This window comes from Perca flavescens, chromosome 2 (genome assembly GCF_004354835.1).
Source record: "Perca flavescens isolate YP-PL-M2 chromosome 2, PFLA_1.0, whole genome shotgun sequence".
In the NCBI taxonomy this organism is placed as follows: Eukaryota; Metazoa; Chordata; class Actinopteri; order Perciformes; family Percidae; genus Perca; species Perca flavescens.
This window is the reverse complement of record NC_041332.1, coordinates 39,709,660-39,731,771: the sequence shown is the minus strand read 5'-3', so window position 1 is coordinate 39,731,771 and position 22,112 is coordinate 39,709,660. Positions and strand designations below refer to the sequence as shown.

General features: G+C 41.4%; 2 protein-coding genes across 2 annotated transcripts; both read left to right on the top strand.

The window, feature by feature from the left end:
• Positions 1-7,888: 7,888 nt before the first annotated feature.
• On the top strand, positions 7,889-15,988 carry saraf (store-operated calcium entry-associated regulatory factor). The gene is made up of 7 exons (XM_028602390.1): positions 7,889-8,124; positions 9,744-9,922; positions 12,174-12,372; positions 12,466-12,759; positions 12,956-13,109; positions 14,514-14,611; positions 15,209-15,988. The coding sequence occupies exons 1-7, from the start codon at positions 8,058-8,060 to the stop codon at positions 15,232-15,234; spliced, it is 1,017 nt and encodes a 338-aa protein (XP_028458191.1). The 5' UTR covers positions 7,889-8,057; the 3' UTR covers positions 15,235-15,988.
• Positions 15,989-16,796: 808 nt separating this feature from the next.
• Positions 16,797-18,953, top strand: tmem187 (transmembrane protein 187). Its single transcript, XM_028602402.1, has one exon. It carries the CDS (start codon positions 16,982-16,984, stop codon positions 17,765-17,767), a length of 786 nt encoding a protein of 261 aa, XP_028458203.1. The 5' UTR covers positions 16,797-16,981; the 3' UTR covers positions 17,768-18,953.
• Positions 18,954-22,112: the final 3,159 nt, after the last annotated feature.

Here is a 22,112-nt window from a genome sequence, read left to right as displayed (position 1 = left end):
TTGTTCTGCATGGTGTCACATAACAAACTTCACATGTACAATACTCACATTTTCCTTACGAACGCACCAACCAGACAGAATGAAGCAAAGGAATAAATAAAAGGTCTGCTGTCTCTCTAAACAGACATTAAAGCGAGAAGAACAAGTTTTTACGACAGTGTTGCCAAATATCTATTCTGAAGCTGTAGGTGGAGCTCTATAGAGAAACCTGTAGGGTTGGGCATTGTTTGGATTTTAACGATTCTGATTCCAATTCCGATTCTTCCTTTCAATTCCGGTCAAATCGATTCTCGATTCCGATTCTCTGAGGGGTGGAGTTGAAACGGGTCACATGCCTACTTTCACAAATAAGAGGAAAGTTTAATTTTGATTCAACGGTGGTTTGCAGTTTTACAGCTTTTCAACGTAAAATAAAGCCAGACTAGAGCGCCGCTTACTGTGCTCCATGGCTGCAACACAACAAACACCTGGCCACTATGGAAACCCAAACTTGCGCATGTTAAATTGGGAAGTGATGATCGGATTTGAAACCAAATCTTCCAAATGATTCCAAAACGATTCCAATACAGAAACGATTCCGATGGAATCGTAATTTTTGAAACGATTCCGATTAGGAATCGGTTCTCGATGCCCAACCCTAGAAACCTGCGAGCAAAAAGCGATGTTGTAACTTTGGTTCTGTGAGTGAATAGTCTATCTCTCCACCGTTAAATATTCCATATATACACGGATGATCCCCTGAGGTCAGGTAGGTGGATACACACCGGCTTGCCCGGCCATGCTCTATGCTATTTCCTATACAGCACCTGTGCTGGCGTGGAATCACTGATAGTTTGATCAGAACCGTCTCAGAGCAGCCTGCAGCTGGAGAGATAGTCTCTTCACTCAGAGAACCAAGGTTACAACGTAAACAAACGTTCTCTATCGTATCAAGACTATCTCTCCACCGTATTCCATATGTACGGGAAACTCTTTAAGACACCCTGTGAGGAAACAGTGCTGCCCAAGCCCTGATAGTGTAAAAAGAAGTTGTAATGAACTGTTCTAAAAGAACACTATGAACCATTAACCAGACCAAGGCCCTGTAATTCGCAAAGGCCAAGCCTGAGAGGCAGAGGGGCTGCTGGGAGTAGGTTGCAAGATGAAAGACTGACCCAAGGAACACATAGAGGTCCGCACCTTTTCTTTGTTCAAGGCCGACACCTAAAGAAAAAGGCCACTCCGGTCAGCCTGCAAAGCGCTCAGCTGACCAGGGAGACAACAAACCGGTGAGATGAACACATAACCACCAAGGCTTAGTAATCCATCAATGTGACACCCCCAGCACACACTCACAAAGGAGGGGCTGGCTGCCACATTCAGCAAATGAAGGTGGACAGAGATGACCACGTGGCTGCTGTACATATAGCAGCGTGGGAGATTTGTCACCATAAGCCCACAAGGTAGCAACGCCAAGGGTTGAGTGCCCCATTACCCAGGATGGGACAGGCACACCCGGAAATGTATACGCCTGTTCAATAGCGTCCACAACCCAGTGGGACAGCCATGGCTTTGACAAAGGTGCGCCCAGACGACCGGAAGCAGAATGACCGCTGGACAGTCTTCCTGAGGGCCCATGTGCACGTAATGTATTCTGCCAGGGCCCTGACCAGGTGAAATGTGGACTGGGGCCACTCTACCATCCAAGCTTTTTCAGGAGAGGAGAGTGAGTGGAACCCAGATGGAACCTCTTTCAGGAATGCTGGATCGGGGTAAAGGATAAACCGGCCCTATCCTGCAAGAACGTGCAGCCTTAACTGCTATTTTTAAACAGGCAGGTCGTAGAGCTTGCTTACTCTTCAGGCAAAGGTATGCCAAAGTAACCCAGTGTCAAGGGAGAGATACTTCACATCAGGAAGGATGCAGAAGTGTTCCAAGGACCATGGTCAAACCCAAAGAGAGACTAAAGGACTGGACTTATGACCGCCAGCCTTAAGAAGCCCCTGAGAAATCAGGAAATCAGGAAGCAGTAATACTCATGCAGTGTGGAAGCACAACACACACTGCCTAGACCATTGCCAAAATTCCTTGGATGGTTGCAACCGATTTACCCGCCTCCAGCTGGGTCAGCAGAAATGACAGGAGGCCACGCTGCTGTCGCAGAGTAGGGAACCACCTGTTAAACTTACACATGTGGTAAGCACCCTCCCAACTGCAAGCCCAGAACCACACTCAGGAAGGGGTGGAACCTGTTCCCACACAGCAAGACCCTCTGGGGCGGGGGCCCCAAGGTGCCCTGTGCAAGATGGGAGGTATAGCCTAAAACCACATCATGAGGGGCCAAAGACGAGCCGCCAGATGTAGTCACACTCCGTCAGCCTGAATTCTCAGAGAAGAGGCTGGAGGAAAGCTGAAGGAGGAGAGGCGTAAAGTAAGCCATAGGAGGCAGCATAGGCCTGCAAGAATCAAACCTGTGGCAGGGACTGAGCCTTAGTACACCTGCAGCCTGCACGCTCAACCAGGTGAGCCACAAGGGCAACTTCCTTTACTTTCATGCCAGAGCGTCCCAACCCAGGGGCGGACTGACATTCCTAGGGAGAAGAAGAGTAGACACCGTCTGTCCTCTTGTCCCTAGCTGAAGCGACACCCAAGGGTGGAGCCTCCACTCCCTCAGCACAATGTCTGCTATGCCTTCTAGTTAGCAGCCCGGCATATGCACTGCTATGAGCGAGCCGAAGAGGGGATATGCCCGCAGCTACAGCCTGGTCGCTAGCTTGCACATTGGCTGCCACCACTGTGCTGTTGATCCTGACAAAGACGATGACTTCTCAGTTCAGGCTTGCAAGATCTGGCAGAGTGCTAGGTGAACAGATCTAGCTCCAGGGCAGAGATATGCTGAGTCACCTAGAGGCTGTACCAACGGCCGCTGACCCGGCTGCCTTGTGAGGACAGCACCCCAACCTGCCTGGGGCACATCTGTGGAGATCAGCTGGTAGTAAACCACTGGTCGCAGTGCAATTCTTTGCTATGCTTCAAAGTCAGCCACCAGCAGAAGGCTCCATGCCTCTATGAGACCAACCATAGTCCGGTGCACAGGTCTCAAGTAGAGGAGGGTGAGGGGAACTATCTGGACGTCCTAAAACCCATGAGGTAAAGGCAGAGCCACCAGTCAACCTGAGAATGCGGCTGGAACTGGCATAGCGGCATCATCTCTTCGAGGCCCTCAATCAGCCCTCGCTGCCTGTGAGTGCAATAACTGCCTCCATACAGTGAGGACCGGGGGAGCCAGCGAAATGCCGAAGGCAGACTTAAGACTCAACATCCGTCCCTTGAAGTAAAACCTCAGGAAATCAGTGACAATGCCAGAGAGGTATCTGGGAGTGCGGGTTCCTGAGATAGATGGCGGCACACCAAACACCTGTCGTGATGGATTGCCGTCAACATCTTGCAACCCAGGGGGTAAAGAAATAGACCAGCCTGCAGATCCCCAGACTCCACACCCTGTATGGCTGCTCTTAGCCAAGGATGTGGACTTCCCTGTCCGCAGAACGTCTACAGAATGAGGGCCGTCACCAGCTTTATGAAAAGGTGGGAGACCTCGTCAGAAGACGAAGAACGAATAACCGTGGATTGTTGCGTTCTTTTTGTCACACAATACTACGAGTCGGAGAAAAGATGGATTTTTGTAACATTTTTAGTAACATTTAGGATTCTATTCACCCAGTTATTGACATATTACACAAATATATTTCACAGTTTGATACATGAAAATTACGTTTTAATTAACGTTAACGTTAGGCTACTGCTCTGCTTTCTGCTCAAGACTCGGCTTAAAGCCATTGTTGTCATATAGCAACCGAGCGTCTCTAGCCAATTTCAGCTGCACAAGCTACAAAATAACTAATCAGGCGGTATTTAACTCCTAATAAGACTATAGCGACATGCCTATAGGTAGCAGTATACAGTGCTATGTGTACGACTTCTTCATTTGGTTACAACAAAGACAAAAGTGCTTAAAATTGTAGAAAACCACAATGTTTACTACGTGTGATGCACGACGTAGCCATCTTTGAAAGTGAACTCGGGGTCCTCTGAGTTCAGACAACTTGACGAGTCGTATATACGACCTCGGTGGCGTTCTTTTTGCAACTTCCGGTTCGTAACTCCGGAAAACGACTCGTAAATCGACTTCGGTGGACAAAAAGAACGCACCATAACTCCAGCCCGTTTCAGAAAGAGAGGGTACTTAACTTCAGAGTCAGTTACTATGGTAACTGAGTCTGTAAACCTAATCTGGTCGGGAGCAGGTTTTCTTCAATAAACCTTGTGTTTCTCTCAGTCTCCTTTCTCTGACACAGCACTCTTTCATTTCCTCATTCATTCATTCAGTCTGTAGCAGGTGTATTTTAGCACAGTTTGTTATCTGCATGAATAAAAAAACAGGGTTGGTACATTTTTTTTTTTAGATCCATTTTTTATTAGCACCATTTATCATTCTGACATACAGAACAAATTCCACAATATGTGCCAGGTAATATCTTATGGTGCACAGAACAGAGAAACACAAATTGAACAAGAACAAAAACCCTCTCCCACCCCCCACCTTCTGCGGTCTTGAGGAAAACAAAACAAACAGAAATCACACCTTGCCTAGTCACTATCCTCTAGTTCTTGTGGTGCTGATTAGGTCTGTTACTTGTGCTGCTGTGCTTTTCCGTAGGTTGATAGTTGATGATTTGGCTTTGTTAATCCTTGCTGTAGAGAGCTCAAGCATAACTATGTCTAGAAAATACGCTAACAGTGGTATGTTGGTGACATGTTGGAGTATTGCATGGATAGCTTATTTTAGTTCAATCAATTATATATATTATATTTTTTATGTTATATTTCTACCTTAATTCTCTCACAAATGCAAGAGTTTATCTCATTTCCCACATGTAGATTTTGATTCTAACTTTGTGAGACATCCAGTCTGGAACATAATGTGAGCACTGTTTGTCTGAACAGATAGGGGCTACAAGGTCACCCTAAAACTATCTCTAGTTTTCCCATGCCAGTTTGAGATGTAACTGGGAGGGTGAAAGTCGTACAGGGAGGAGGCGGAGGCAAAATGGCTCCGAGATGTCTCTTGTGTTTTTCGATTGTCTTCATGTGTATCAGATTGCATGTAAAAACTGTAGCGTCATAATAAGCCAAGTGCGTGTGTGCTGTCACTCTGAAGATGCATAGAAGCCTAGTGTTCTGTTCACTCATTTGAGGGAAATATAAAAATATATATTTTTAATAAAATACAAAAACCTAAACTTGGTTTACTTTCAACTGTCTTATTTGTTTCACGTTACTAAACTTGCAAAACTCTTCCCCTGCTGCAAAGGAAACTTCCATTACAAAGTCCTATAACAATAACATAATACTGAGGAGTTATGGTTCTTTGATTTTGTCAGATGACCTCAGTGAACTCTGCCGCATCTGTGGTAATGTGGAGGATGGCCAGGATGAGTTTCCTGGGTAGCCCAACATTTTTGTTGTCAGTATAGGATTTCAAAAGGTTTCAAAAGAGAAAGCCTATGGACACTATATATGTTGATTTATGTCTAATTCTCTTTTGTAAAATGTTCAGATTTCCTGTGACTCATGTCATCATTGGTAGCACCAGCGATGTGCAAAATGTATCCCTACTGACAGTGAGGTGTGAGGCTTGCAAGTAGTGATTTGGCTCAAGCGTGGCCAGTGTGCTCCATAGTGCCCACAAACACAAGCCATGGTTTGAATAAAGTTCCATTGATGTTCATGAATTGTGGTGGGAACATTGGGCCTCATTCACCAACCGTTCTTACGAAGAAATGTGTTCTTAAACCCCACTTATGCACTTTTTACGAAGATTCTGACATTCACTAAGGTTTTCTTATCTTGAATTTGTTCATAGCTAAGAACAAAATTTACGAACACTCAAGAGCACTCTTACGCACATTTGAATGATGACAATTTGCTCCAAATAATTGGTTACTGCAATTTATTTGATTCTACAGTCGTTTACAATGATAGTATTGTACTGTAATGTATTTCTGATCATTTGTTGAAAAAGAAGAAAACACTGCAATTTACATCAGCAATTAAACTGGAGCAATCGGCGCCCAATGCATGCCGGTTAGATTTGTGTCCGACTTGATCTCGACTTGCTCTGACGTCATGCACACGTGGGCAACAATAATCTCACGAGATCAAGGCGGCCGCAGTTTTTAGGTCTACGGAAAGCCTTTCCACTCCCTATTCAGCCCCATTGTACCGAATTTGGTTGCAGTTCCACCAGAGTTCCACTGGGGGTGATCGCAGTCCAGTGCAAAATGAATGGGACTCTATGGAGCTAGATGGCTAAATGTGTCTCTTTTCGCCCAAAAGTTGAATGAACGAGTACTTATGTCCTTTTGATTTCTTATAGGGTGAGTCGTTGTTGCCCATAACACGCCATGTATACTAAACATGAGTTGAATTTGCACCACAGCGCCGCCACGCCTTGATGCTCATAACAAGAATAGCATGTATAGTTATCTTTATTGAAGTGAATTAGGTTCAAATCGCCGACATGCATGAATGATATTTTTGCAGTTTTACACATAATTATCCACGATGATCACATTACACAAAACTGAAATTTCACTTCAAAATGACACATTGTCAATATTTTTAGAGACCCCTCAAAATTTCACAAATCACATTTTCAGGGGAGCCCATGTCTTATTAAGGGGAGCCGAGCTCCGCCGAGCTCCCCCGTAGATTGCACCCTGATTTGGTAACATCTTTATAAGAATGGGTGCTTATGGAAATACTAACGTCACTATGTCAAAGGCAAAGGAGACAGAAAGATGATCAACTAATTTAACAAGTGTACAAAAGTATTGTATTTCTTTTATATGGGGACACTTTTTCAAAATAAGTCATTATGTTTTAAGGTATAATAATAAATGGTTTTAAAGAAGAATATTTTGGTCAATATAGACAGCTTTTTTTATTCAATCAGGAGAAACACTGAAAAGAAGGATAATGGTAGGCTACAGTCTCCATGCTACACTAAAGATAGTATTAAGGCTTTTCTCTGTGTACACATGTCCTCTACGAGTATAATTGAGGCTGTATTAATTGTGTCCCCTTAAAAAAAATTTCTTCAGAAATTTTATGTTTATTGTCCCCCCCTACTGTTAGATCAGATTTACGCCCATGCTGACCAGCCGGGCTGCTCATCTTTATTTTTACAGAGCGGACACAAAGCGACGCACGGGTCTGCTCCAGATCTCGGAGTGTTTGAGCCTACACCATATCGACTGTTAACGTCACGGGAACACGGGAACTTAAACTTTAAAACTAGGCTAATGATATTCGGGGCTACAATAAAAGCCCTGCAAAAATGACCTGGTTAATATTGGTGCACATAACTACTTAGGCTTATACTTAGGGCAATGTTGGTCAGCCTAAGTAGCGCCCTTTATATAAATCTAAAGGGCGCTACTTAGGCTGACCAACATTGCCCTCTAGCGGCGAGCAGTCGTATGTCGGCAGGCAGTTTGTTTTCGGCACAACAGAGACAGTCACCGAAATGTGAGTGTGTGTTGCTGGAGATCGAGAGAGAGAGAGAGAGAGAGAGAGAGAGAGAGAGAGAGAGAGAGAGAGAGAGAGAGAGATGGTGGTGGGGGGGCAAAGGTTTCCTCTTAGCGAAATGCTCTGAGCACTTCCAAACCCCATGAAACTAAGTGTGAATAGATTAAATAAACTGTTCATGAGATGTGTTCAAGACACACACACACACACACACACACACACACACACACACACACACACACACACACACTCCCGCTTTTAGAGAGATAAATTCAGAGCCATGTAGCAGTCGTGCTCGTCCCTCATTGGTTGCGACAGCAAAAACAGTTGACGCAACACGGAAGTTACTTTTGTAACTTCCGTGTTGGAGACTGTAGCCTACGTGTTTTGGAGGGAGGGACAGTAATGTTAATGTAATGCAGAGTGACTGTTTCCATTTTAATAATAACTTGAATTAGTTGTGGAGAACATTACACAGCAAGGAAATGAAACGGTATATTACAGTTGTGTTGCAGTTTTTCTTGGCGGGGCACATCAATAGTTGGGATGATGGTAAGTATTGCTTCCTTCCTTCGACCTGTTTCAGTAGTCATAGCTATACTGACAGTCAGTATATCTATGTTTCAGTAGCAAAGTAACGTTAACAACAACAGACAATCAGTAACCATGTAGCGGAAACCAAACAGACAAAACACCACGACTTCCGACAGCTTTCCAACTTTAGCTACATTTAAAAGAAAGTAAAATCAAACTATGTAAATTAAAGAGTTTTATACGCTGTCTGAAATACATACCGGTAGCGATACATGTTCAATTCTAACATTCGTTTTAACGGAACATAGTAAGAACAGGCTAACGTTAGGCGTAAGGTACCGAACCTGCAAAGAAAATCCACGACACAAGTTGCTCTGCTAGACTAATACGTACGGTAGTCACAATTGGAAGGCATGTAACGTTAGCTAGTGTTGTAGAAATGTCCGTATCAGTGACGTTCATGCTCATGTAAGAGTCGAGTAACGTTAATTCCTGTTATTTCTTGCTAGTTAAACTCACAATTTCAGTCACCAGTGGCAATATTTCACATTAAGGAAGTTACATTTTGCTAAGTGCGTCACAGGTAAATAGCATAATTACTACTTCTAATAATAATGATGGTACTTATTCGTTTAATTGTATCTCTTAAATATCTTAGAAAATCCATCTGGCCGTTCACTGCAATGATTCTGTATTTTGTGGATGACTTCATGCAGCTGTGAGTAGAACACTGTAAATAGGGCTGGGCAATATGGAGAAAATCAAATATCACGATATTCTTGACCAAATACCTTGATGACGATATTGTAGGATTGACAATTGGTGCTTTAACAAAATATTATTTACCCAATGAGATGTTTGATAAATAATCATCAGAAATGTCGATTTAATGACAAAGTGTGTAAAGGCAAATAATAGAACAGCTAGAACAGTCTGTTGAGTTCAGAAAATGACATCACTTTACTCTAATGCAGCCTTCAAAACCAGGAAAAGACCACACTTAATATATTACGGTTTTACGATATCCAAAATCTAAGACGATATCTAGTCTCATATCACGATATCGATATATTGCTCAGCCCTAACTGTAACTTACATTTGCGTCCTTCTTTTCCTTCTGGTTATGTTGTTGTTGTTTATGGTCCCCAAGGGGAAATTCTCATTTACACCACTGTACGTTATGGACAGGACGCTTACAGAAACCCAGAAGTACAGAATCAATGACACAAAATAACAAAAACAGATAACACAAAGTGGCAGCTCAGGGACCTGCACTTGCGTCCAGATGGAAGAATGTTGAAATGGCGGTTTGGTGGGTGGGTGTAGTCCTGTGTGTGATTTTTGTACAATATTTTTAATTCTTTACCTGAAAAGCTGCACGAAACTCGCAGGATGAAAACAAAACAAAAATTCTATAATTTATTGTCTCCTACTGGGAAAGGTATGTTAAAAAAGATGCATCAATGTTCTGTTTTTATGCTATTTAGCACCAGTACAGCCTTCAAAAAACATTACTAAAAATTACAAAAAAAATACAAAAAACTCCATTCTCTGGAAAACCTGTTGCTTCCAGAGTAATTGCCTTTTTTAGCATGGAGCATGTTTGTGAAGGGACTTTTCTCCTCTCCCCTCTACAGGCAGCGTGCTGCTGCGGGACGTCCAGGTGTTGACTCTGTACAAGGGTCGCTATACCACGGCGAGGCGCTCCAGCCCAGTGCCCCAGCTCCAATGTGTTGGAGGCTCTGCGGGATGCCAGGCCTTCGTCCCAGAGGTGATCCAATGTCAGAACAAAGGCTGGGATGGAGTGGATGTACAGGTGAGGAGGGAGGCTCTGGTAGGCAGCTAGGACAGAGAGATTAAGTGTATGGAATATGATATTTGCTCAGCAGTAGGGCTGAAACAATTGATTAATCTGAAGATTATTTTCTTGACTAATCATTTGCTTTAAAATGTAACAAAATAGCGAAAAATGACCATCATAATTCCCAAAGTCCAAGTTGATGTATTCAAAGAAATAGCTACTTTAGCTGACTGACAAAAAAAATTAACCATTGAATCCCTGGTAATAGGATTGGTCAAAAACATTTTCCTGATATTCAAACTTTGGTGACTTTTTGCTTTACACACTAAGTGGATTTTGATTTGATTTATTAGACAGTAACAGAAATAAATGCATAACAAAATGCCATCACAGTGACATTGTACATTTATCAGAACTGTCGAGGATAACACAAGAAAGTTACAAACTTATTTCCATTGTGGATAGAGTTCATGTGGTACATAGGGCTGGGTATTGGTACCGAAATAACCCAGTACTAAGTAGTATCAAAAATTCTCTAGACAGACTTGCTCGCAGCCAATTCACCACAAGCATTCTTTGGTTTAATGCAATGTGATTGGCCCACTACCGCAGCAGCAGTTTCCAGTCTGTGGTGTGGTTAAGTCGAGCGCAGTTTATTTGACAGAGTTAGCAATTCAGCGTGCCAAAATGCTTACATTCACATGATGGCTATCTAATCTGACTTTCTAAACTCCCAAAAATTGATATTGGCATCAGCCTTAAACATTTAGTATCCATTAGGCTATAACTCCAACAAACACAATAGCCTGTATTTGCTGATTAGAATGATATTGTCCTTGTTGCCATACAAGTCATTTCTATTGGTCAGGACACCTGCAAAGCGAGTTACATTATATCAATCATGGCAGACTCTTTTATTTCCCCCAGTGCCAGGAGGTGTGACTGACTTTAAAATTAGGTATACTTTTAATATAACTCATATATGATAATAAATTCCTTGATTTTGGAAACAAAGAGTTGTATACCACTAGAGATGCACCAATTCATTGACTGTTCACCGGAATTGGCCGATTTTCACGTGATCGGTCATGACTGGCCGGTCAGTCTGACATATGCCGATTTTATGCTGGTCAAATGCTGTACGTAAATAAATAACATTGTAAAGGCTACCATACACAATGCATAGGAATTACATATAGGCTAGCAAATAATAACAATAAACCCACTATTAATTACATTATCTTAAAGGTCCCATGGCATGAAAATGTCGCTTTATGAGGTTTTTTAACATTAATTAGTTCCCCAGCCTGCCTAAGGTCCCCCAGTGGCTAGAAATGGTGATAGGTGTAAACCGAGCCCTGGGTATCCTGCTCTGCCTTTGAGAAAATGAAAGCTCAGATGGGCCGATGTGGAATCTTACTCCTTATGAGCTCATAAGGAGCAAGGTTACCTCCCCTTTCTCTGCTTTGCCCGCCCAGAGAATTTGGCCCACCCATGAGAGAGAGACATCATGGCTTTCAAACGAGCAAAGTGGCAGTTGGTCAAGGCCACACCCCCCTCTCTCCTCCTCAATATCTACAGACACAGAAATGGCACATCCTAAGGAAAGCTCATTGTGGGACTGGCTCTAGTGGCTGTAATTCTGCACCAAGGCTGAATTTCTGGAAAGAGACTTCAGATACTGTATTAGGGGACCACTAAGGTCTATATAAAAGAGACTTCAGATACAGTATTAGGGGACCACTAAGGTCTATATAAAAGAGACTTCAGATACAGTATTAGGGGACCACTAAGGTCTATATAAAAGAGACTTCAGATACAGTATTAGGGGACCACTAAGGTCTATATAAAAGAGACTTCAGATACAGTATTAAGGGACCACTAAGGCCTATATAAAAGAGACTTCAGATACAGTATTAGAGGACCACTAAGGCCTACATAAAAGCATCCAAAGAGCACCATGTCATGGGACTTTTAATGCAGTGTAACTACTGTAGCATGTAAATAATGCACATAAAATACAAACGTGAGTTCAGCAATCGCCATTATATCGAATCAACAGCCACCTGCAACCTAGCTAGCAGGTGAAGAGCACAAACCACAAAATCATTTTATTTTATAATTTTATAATCATAATTTTATAATCTGTGCATCTCTATATACCACAGAAAAAAAGTGTGTTTGTGTAATTGTGTGACGAACCCTAATCCTTGGTGTGTTTGAATATGAGAATAAGGTTTTGAATGATGTGGTCACCCCTTCTCAGTGGGAGTGTAAGACTGATATGGACAATGCCTACCGATTTGGTCGCATTGAGGTGAGCTGTGAGGGCTATAGTCACCCTGCTGATGCCTACGTACTAAAGGGCTCCTGTGGGCTGGAGTACACAATGGAACTGACCACAGAGGGCCAGAGGACGAAACAAGGCAGCAGGGGTTCCGACAGTGGATTCAAAGGATTTGGAGGTAGGAGGATAGAGTTGTAAAATGTATGAGGCTTCATTTTAAAAGGACTACGTAGATATTAAGAGAGATCATTTTTCTGTTTCTTTGTCTCAGATCTCGGGGGCTTTGCCTCCAGTTTCTTCAGCGGTTTCTCTGGAAACAAGCATCAACGTCACCAGCACAGCCAGCATAGCCACCAGAGCTCGTACCCCTCAGGTAGCGAGGACTCAGGAGGCCTGCTGCTGGTCGCTGTACTTCTGGTCTTAGCCTACGGCGTCTACAAGCTGTTCCTCAGCGGGAACACAGCCCAGTCGGGGCAGGACAGCAGACAGGCGGGTTACCCCAGAGATAATCACTATGGCTCGACCGCAGGACCACCACCCCCAGGATTTAAACCTGACTTCACAGGTAGCTGATGCAGAATGATTAAGCACAATAGCAATAGCCTGTCTGGTTTGGATTCTCCCTGAAAAACACGTCCTTAAAGAAATACATCACCTTTTGTTATTAAGGATGTGCCCGATTGCAAAATAAACACTGTAGTATGAAATAAGATTAAAACTACCTTGCTGAAATCTTAAATCTGTTCTTGTTTTGTGTTAAGGCAATTTTGGTGCAAACCCAGGCTACGGTTTCCACAGTGACTACACTCATGGACAACAGTACCCACGAGGCCAAGTTCCTCCTGGCACAGGCGGAGGCTTCTGGACCGGCATGGGAACAGGAGGGGTGCTGGGATATCTCTTTGGCCGTCAGAGGTCAGTAAAGAAATAAAAATAGAGACTAGGGGTGGTACGGTTCACAAAACCCACGGTTCGGTTCGTATCAATGTTTTAGGGTCACGGTTTTCGGTTCTGTACGGTTCTATATTTTTTCTTTTAATCTTTAACACTCCAGAAATATACTTCAGCATACGGTATATAGCTTAATTATCCACAATATAGGGTACAGTATTAAATAATGATATAGTTATATCATGTAGCCTAATCATGCACCAACTGAATTTGACTTGACTTTAAGCACCTTGGCAGCCAACGGATTTTGGTTTTGAAAGGAAAAAAACAAAAACGAAAAACGGCCAGTTTCCCAATTACCATTAGTAAATAGGAAAACAAAAAACGGAAAACAACCCATTATTCGTTTTTTGTTTTGATATTAAAAAACGAAAAACAATCTCGTTATCTGATTTTTTTCAACATTATTAAGACCATCTCTGAGGAAAGCTAGCTGAGATTTTGATACAGCAAGAGGGAAGACATTGTCGTGATTTCAACAAGCTTTTCATTTATTTGGCAAAAAAAAAGGAGAATGTGTATTGCCATCTACAGGAACTTAATGTGCCTTTTTTTGCACCTGAAGATTGAAATATTACAGAATATCAATTGAAATAACTTGCATTTATCAAACTGCCAACTTCAGTGTAGCTGTTACAAAAATGTATCCTTTAAAAGAAAAAGAGAGGAACTCTTAAAGCTCCGTCTTTTGAATAAGTCAGAATACGTTAAACATAAAAACAGTTTACATTGTTAGTTCATTTCCTATCCTGGGCTGGGACACACATACGGTTTGAAAAGTACTTATTGGACTTACAATAACGACCGTAGCTGTCAGGCCCTCCCTGCATCCACCGTGTGTGTGTGTGTGTGTGTGTGTGTGTGTGTGTGTGTGTGTGTGTGTGTGTGTGTGTGTGTGTGTGTGTGTGTGTGTGTGTGTGTGTGTGTGTGTGTGTGTGTGTGTGTGTGTGTGTGTGTGTGTGTGTGTGTGTGTGTGTGTGTGTGTGTGTGTGTGTGTGTGTGTGTGTGTGTCGTCAGGAGAACTGAGCAGCCCCGCCCGCTGCAGAGACCCGACAGGATCTAAACGGCAGCCGCTTCAGCGAGTGAAAAAACGTTCCAGCGTACATTGATATTAAAATGTTTACAGGTTGGCATGACGGCCTGAAATGTTTTGCACGGTCTTTCGCTGTAGGCGAGGCTACATTGTGCATGCGTCGAACCGTGCGGCACACACACGTTCCGAACCGAGACAAGCGGACCGAAGGATTCGAATGTTTTTTCATGAACCGTACCACCCCTAATAGAGACTATATGCCTTATATTGTAGAAGCCGAAATTCTTCCACTACCACTCCATTCTGGATATTTGTGCTGTATGTTTGCCTTGCAGAAGCCAGCCCTACAATTATAACCAATCGGCTTACACTGACAGCAGACGTCCTCCTGCTGGAGACTCCACCTCTTCCTCTGGGACACGCACTGCTTCAGGTAGAAGGACTGCATGTTAGCTAACGGAGCCACATGCAGTTTGCACATATCATCAACCTTTTACCACCTCTGATATAAATATGTTGATGAAAAATGCCATAGAAATAGAATGAGAGTATAGCAGACATTCTCATTCAAATCAAATTTTATTTTGTGCAAATAGGGCTTTATTCCATGAGAATAGGGCTTTTGCGTCAAGCGCATAAAATCTTCGGCAACAATGCGTAGAGAATACTGCTTTTTATTATTTCCTTAGCATTCACGCTTTTTATTTCACATCTCTCAACATATCAACCACCCGTATGTACATGACAGCATTATGTCATCAGGACATTTAATTGGTTACTTAAAGAAAAGACTACCTCACTGATAAGAATACCACCCACATTACTCAGTGACATTTATATTTCCAAGTGTTTCAAACCAAGGAGGAAATAAAAGCAAATTAGATCCATATCTAATAGTTTATAATTACACGGTAATGCCTTCAATTTGGTTCTTTGGTGAATGCAGTGTGTTCACAATTATTGTCTGAACAGTTCACCAGCATCCAAAGACATGCTGTAGGTACAGCTGATTACCATCTTTGTTTGTCAGGTTTTGGAGGAACCAAGAGAAGATAGAAGCTGTGGAGGTGGACAGATGATGGATGGCACTGAGAAGAATAAAAGACAAGCTCAGTGTTGGCTGGGGAAAGGTCAAACATGATGAAAGCACCATGAGAAGACACTCTCTTCATGCAGAGATGAACTTGTCCAACAACATAGTAATATTTTACTTAGTTCTATCTTCCTCTGGAGAGGTCACTATAATGTCAGCTACTGACAGGAAGCACTGTATTTTTCTATGAATGCCTGGTTTGAGCTTCAGTGTTCCTTAAAAGAGCATGGCATTACTTGTATGTGGTTTTAGAAGATGATCTTGCAGTTCACTGATTTGATCAGCATTCTGTAGGCAAGATGGCATATTTCAATAGGAATCCACTTTTTAATAAATACAGTTTATTCATGTGGTCTTGTTGAGGAAATAGCGATCTAGGGTTTACAGATACATTGAGATATCACTTTTGCATTCACATAAAGCAAAAGGCAGATATGGAGAAAATATGCACACAACGGAGGCAAGAATCATGACAAAAATAATTAGAAGTGCGAAATCAGTAAAGGCTTATAGGAAGAAAAAAAATTTTGTACATTCATCATTCTTATCTAAATTTGCTATTACGTGCTAGCCCTCATACCTTTTCTTCCCTTATTTAATGAAGTTTAAAATGTGTTTAAAGCTTTGAAGTCTTTTATTAATAGGGCATATTTGTTTTTGAGCACATGGTGGGTGTTATTTTGGTAACTAGCTAATAAAAAGAGAACCCAAAAAGTGTCTTTTTTTTTTTTTTTTTTTTTTCTCTCTAATCCCCAAAAGTAGAAACACATATTGTATTTGACAAACAGTTGGTTGGATTTCAATAGATATCAGTGAGAGCAGAATAAAGAGCAGCTCTGTCTGCCACCCTTTGCTGTCCACAAACTAAAGCATAAAAGCTACAGTCTTTGTGACCAAAACTGGTTGGTCCTGTTGTCTGAAGGCGAAATCTTCATAAGACCGGTGCAGTCTTATTTTTTTTTTTGATTTGATTTATTAGACAGTAACAGAAATAAATGCATAACAAGATGCCATCACAGTGACATTGCACATTTAACAGAACTGTCGAGGATTACACAAGAAAGTTACAAACTTATTTCCATTGTGGTCCTCGTTGTAGTCTGATAAAGATGTCCAGGCAAGCTACAGCTGACTAAAAGGTACCTTGTGTACACTCAACCATATCCAAATACAAATATATACATTGGAATAATAAATAAAATCGAATCTAATTAACATTCAACAACCACATGCTCGATTAAAACAACGATCTGACTGGCTTAACTTAATCTCAACTGGGAGTTTGTTCCATTCCATTGCCGCCATGTACAAAAAAAGTATTTTGCCCAGAACAGGTCTTAAATCTACACGGAACTATGGCTGTGGCACTACCTCTAGTTGAGTAGCTATGAGAGTTTCTAATAAACTTGAAATAATCTTTAAAATACCTTGGCTCATTCTTATACAAAATCTTTCTCGTTAATCTTAGTTTCAACTGTCTCACCCTGTTTTCAACTGAGCTGCACAATAATGTAATGTGTGTGTGTGTGTGTGTGTGTGTTTAGGGCGAGCAGCCAATCCAAACTCTCCATTTTAAATCATGTGATGTTAAAATCCGGAAAAACAACAGCAGTTCGGACTTTTGATCCCAGTCTCTGTATAAACTATCCCTGCGATTCCAGGTCATTGCACAATAGCTTTACTTTAGAATATGTTAAATAATAATCTGTAATGAAGTCGGCTCTGCTTCACGTATCGGTGCCTTTTGTGGTCTGTGTCGCCTTGGCGAACACCAGCCTGTTCGACGAAGTTGATGTGGACTTGTCTTCTGACCATTATGCAGAGAAAACGGTTGATTCTCTGCCCGGTTTCTTGGCCATGCCCTGTAACTGTCTGGTTAATCTGACTTATATCTACATGGGACTGTACTGGCTTTTGTGGCACAGAGGCGTCCAAGAAACGTACCAGGGCCGGTACATGAGAGAGGTGTTCGCCTTCATGGCTGTGTTGTACGGACCTGTGCAGTGGACACGCCTGGCGCTGCTACGGCGTGCTCCCGCCGTGCTCGACCAGTGGTTCACCCTACCGATTTTTGCTTGGGTTCCTGTGTGGATCAGCTTCGTAGAACGCGGGCCAGAGAAGTGGCGCGCAATGCACGCGGCAGCGCATGCACTGTTGTCCATTCTCAGTTACGGCCTCGCGCTGGCGCACGAGCGGGGTTTCGATTTGGCTCTGGGCTGTCACGTCATCATCGCGGTGTACAAGGGAGTTCGCGTGCAGCTGGCGCACGGGGACGGTCGCACGCGGGGCTATCTGCTGTTGGCGGTGCTGTCATGTGCAGGGTTCGTGGTGCTAAAGCTGCTGGATCACTGGCTCGCTCGGTACCGGCTCTTTCAGCGGCTCACCGGACACTTCTGGTCCAAAGTGTGCGACGTGCTGCAGTTCCACTTCAGCTTCTGTTTCCTGACCACACTGACACAGAGGGCACAGGGAAAGACTGCAGCACAGCAAGAGTGAGAAACAACGAGAGGAGCCCTGGTGGTGTTGGAGAAGAAGAAACGTCAAGAGACATTTTACGTTAATCTCAGATACAGAATGTTTTGACTATCAGGCCTGGCAGATAGCAGTTTAGTGGGCTATCATAGCCTACCACCAACTAATTCTCCATCGGGTTGGATTTGATACACACAGCCTTGTCCAAATAATGACATAGCGAGAAAGCAAAATAAAACAAAAAAATACTGATTCAATCCAACATGGGACACAGACACATGAAGAGAAAAGTACAAACTAATGACCAAGGAGTTTTGCATACAACTGAGGAACAGGATAAAAAAAGTTCAAATGAGTTACTTCCACAGTAGTCCTTACAAACCCAAATAAAGAAACAGACCACTAAATTTATACAGTACAAACTCTAATCAATGTGCAGACATAATAGATAGTAGTTAATAGTTATATATTACTCAATATGCAAATTTATTAAAATATGAAATACATTCACCCATCTCTCCTCTTTCCATTTTCTATAAAAAAATGTTTGCACCTACAAGATTCAGAGTATTTGACATCAACAGGTATACACTTCCAAATGTTGGCCCCCACACACTGAAAGGATTTAGATCCAAAAGAAATATTTTTTGACTCTGCCTCATTTATACACTCAAACCCATGTAAATATTCTGGTGCCTGGCCATTTAGGCATTTATACATGTAACCATAAACCATGATTAAGAATGTTTTATATTTAAATTAGTTATTTTTTTGTAATCAATGTATTAAAACTTATTTTGTCCAATCTTACAAATTGTACAAACACGACTGCTGTTGCTTAGAAAGACCATACTGATAGAAAGTACATGATACTGGTAAAACTACATCTCATCTGCTGCATCTGAGTTTGAATTTGTGTCTGATCTATAAAAAGTGACTTTCACATTCACTGTAGCAAATGCTGCTCATGTCATGTACTAAATGTTTTGATGTTTCTGTGAATCTCACGTGACAGACCACAGAGATGGAGCATGTTCACATTCCTCTGTTGTGAAGAACCATTTGACATGTGTAAAATTCACACATTTGCTTTTTGGACAAAAAAATAATAATACATGTCTGCATAAAAAGAATTCCATGACCCACTTCACCATGATGGCTTTCCTTGACAGCATAATAAGTGATTAAACCACTTCCTTACATTGTTAAATAGAGTGTTAAATGAATGTGCGTGTGAATGGGATGAATGGTGCCCGTAGTGTAAAGCGCTTTGAGTAGTCGTTAAAACTAGAAAAAATGCTATATAGATGCAGTCTATTTATATCTTTTGCCAGAGGTGTCAAGTAACGAAGTACAAATACTTTGTTACCTTACTTAAGTAGACATTTTGGGTATCTGTACTTTACTGGAGTAATTATTTTACAGCAGACTTTTTACTTCTACTCCTTACATTTTCACGCAATTATCTGTACTTTCTACTCCTTACATTTTAAAAATAGCTTCGTTACTCCTATTTCAGTTTGGCTTGTTTTCATTCCGGCTTGTGTAGGCATTTATTCTAAAAATGTGACCAATGATCGGTCTGGCCCTAAAAAGGCCAGACTTAATCTGACTATTTACCAGGGGGTTGTTACGTCTCTGGTCACGCAACTGTTAGAAACATGCTGTTTTCTTTTTTTTATGTCATGTAGAATCTATCTCCGTTGATCCTGTTTGTTTGTTTGTTTGCTGCTTTCATGGCTGTACTACCGTTACAGCTGTAGCGCGCTGGGTTTACGTTTTTACAGGTATATCTGGCAACCCGGCCTGCCTGTCAAACTGGGCCGTTGATAACAACACACAGATCAAAACATAAACATAAATTCCGTCACGGAATGTAAATTTCAAAAAGAAAAAATACTGACATTAGCATTGTTGTCAGAAAAGATAGTATTTCAGTTTAACATGTTTCCTTAATATCTGATGAGGCATTGGTGTCATTTTTGGATTTATTACAGTACAAATATTACATATTGGACCTTTAAAGTTAATAACAAGCTTTAGTGAAGAATGATATTGCAATCCATAATTACGTGTACACGGATCAGATACAATACAGGTCTATCTTTCACCTATCCATCAGACAAAGATTCCCCCTGCATCTGATCCCGCTAAGTTAAAATACTGTCTATTTATTCAATTCTGTCCCCTACCGGGTGGTGCTGTCATCAGTTTGGATACAGTCCAGATCTTCTGGCTCCAGCCGGCTCCTAACGATTTGTAACACACTGCATGAAAAACATGACCTCGGCTTCCCCTATTCTCAGGTCAACAGAGACAAGTCGCTATTGTTGGATTTGAACACCTGTGTGTTTTTAATCTTCTGCAAACTTAAGGAGTTTCATGAGAGCCAAGGTCATTTCCATACTCTGTGTTACAAATCCCGCGCTTGCAAAACATTGCTCGATTGTTGCCTCCATTTCCCCCGATCAGAGAAGACCTTTTTTCAGGCAATATCTCACACTCCCTTTATAATGTCTTATCACTTTAAAACCAGATGGCCTCTCATAACCCAGAGAAGTGGAGACAAGAAGGTCAGCTTCATGAACTCTAAAACCTCTTTCACACTTTCACAAAATATATTCTAACACTAGTCATCGTTTAAAAAAACACACACAAAAAACCCCTATTCAGATAAATTGCGCCATCCGGATAGAGTTCGGTGCCTCTTAAATGCCTGCGCTTCTCTCTGATGCTCCAAAAACGGACGTTAGAGGGAACTGAAACATTGCCGCACAGGACGCTAGTTAACACTCGACAGCAGGTAACGTTAGCCTACCGTTAGCTAGCAGCTGGAGTAAACACGGTTAAAATGCTGACAGCTAAACGGTGTAAAAGTGTGTCTGTATTTCACTGGAGAGGATTCTAACACCAGACTATACCTGCCGTCTGAAAAACAACACAGACTCAGCCTGAAATAAGTTATTGTTATGTTATTGTTATTACATTTTTAATAAATCATTTAAATTTGACCTTGTGGCCATAGCAATATACAAGCCGTTCTTTAATGTCGCCTTGTGCTCCTTTTTTTTTTTTTTTTTTTTTTTAGATCAACTTTTTATTCTTTTATATTTTTGAACATACAGAACAGACAAATACAATGGAACAAGGTGCTTCCTTTTTTTGTGGAGGTGGGGTAGTGCACTATAGGCCCCTGTGGCGTGGCCTAAGCTTTTGTCCTTAATGGCATTTTTTCCTCTTACATTACTTTTACTTTTATACTTTAAGTAGTTTTGAAACCAGTACTTTTACACTTTTACTTGAGTAAAACACACACACACACACACACACACACACACACACACACACACACACACACAGGATCTCATCCCACACATCATTATCCATCAGTTGTGGGATGTAACTAAGTCCATTTACTCAAGTACTAGTTTTGTGGGGGTTGGAGAAATGGTAGCAGTGAGCGATTTCACATTTTCACAGCTTTTAATTTACACCCCCGAGCCTATATGACACACAGAATCTCATAAAAACCCATTTTCACCATATGGGACATTTAAGGTAATTGTACTTTACTTGAGTCTTTTCATGCCACTTTCTACTTCTACTCCGTTACATTTTAGAGAGAAATATTTTACTTTTAACTACACTACAATAATCTGACAGCTTTAGTTACTAGTTATTCAAATTAAGATGTTTGCACACAAAACACATGTACTTTATAAAATAAAATGTTTTATTATAAATTAAACTATCCAACAATATATATGCCAGGCCTACAAGTAGGATACAGCTGAAATAATTAACTGATTAAATACTTATTTAAATGACAGAATGGTTTTAATCCTTTCCTGTTTCTAAAATGTGAGGATTTTTCTGCATTGAGTACTTTTAATACTTTAAGTACATTTTCCTGATAATACTTACATGCTGCAGGGGTTTTACTTGTATTTTTACAGTGTGGTATTAGTACTTTTACTTAAGTAAAGAATCTAAATATTTCTTCCACCACTGTTATCTATCACACATTTGAGCAATGTACAACAATATCTCAGAATAAAATTTACTTATGCCCTTTGTAGTCGATAAAAAAAACGTTTCTATTCCAGCAAGTTGGCTTTCTTATATAGTAGTGTGCAATTCGCAAAGAATTTCCGTAAAACTGCCCATATTTGATCTCTACACAGTTGATTTCTTGCATAAAAATGTCTCAAAAGTGAATTTAGTGGTGAAATAGCAGACGGAAATTGTAAAAAGCTTCCAGTTGTTGGCTGCAGCTACAATGGCAAACTACCGATCTAGATTCTAGAATCAATTGCTTTTCCTTGGGTTCCAGTATGTTAACACTGAATTTTACACATTACATTTTGCA

Coding starts and splice junctions, on each gene's coding strand:
- tmem187 (XM_028602402.1), top strand. CDS start 16,982: ATGAAGTCGGCTCTGCTTCACGTATCGGTGCCTTTTGTGGTCTGTGTC.
- saraf (XM_028602390.1), top strand. CDS start 8,058: ATGAAACGGTATATTACAGTTGTGTTGCAGTTTTTCTTGGCGGGGCAC. Junction 13,110..14,513: donor TATCTCTTTGGCCGTCAGAG/GTCAGTAAAGAA, acceptor TTTGCCTTGCAG/AAGCCAGCCCTACAATTATA. Junction 14,612..15,208: donor TGGGACACGCACTGCTTCAG/GTAGAAGGACTG, acceptor TTTGTTTGTCAG/GTTTTGGAGGAACCAAGAGA.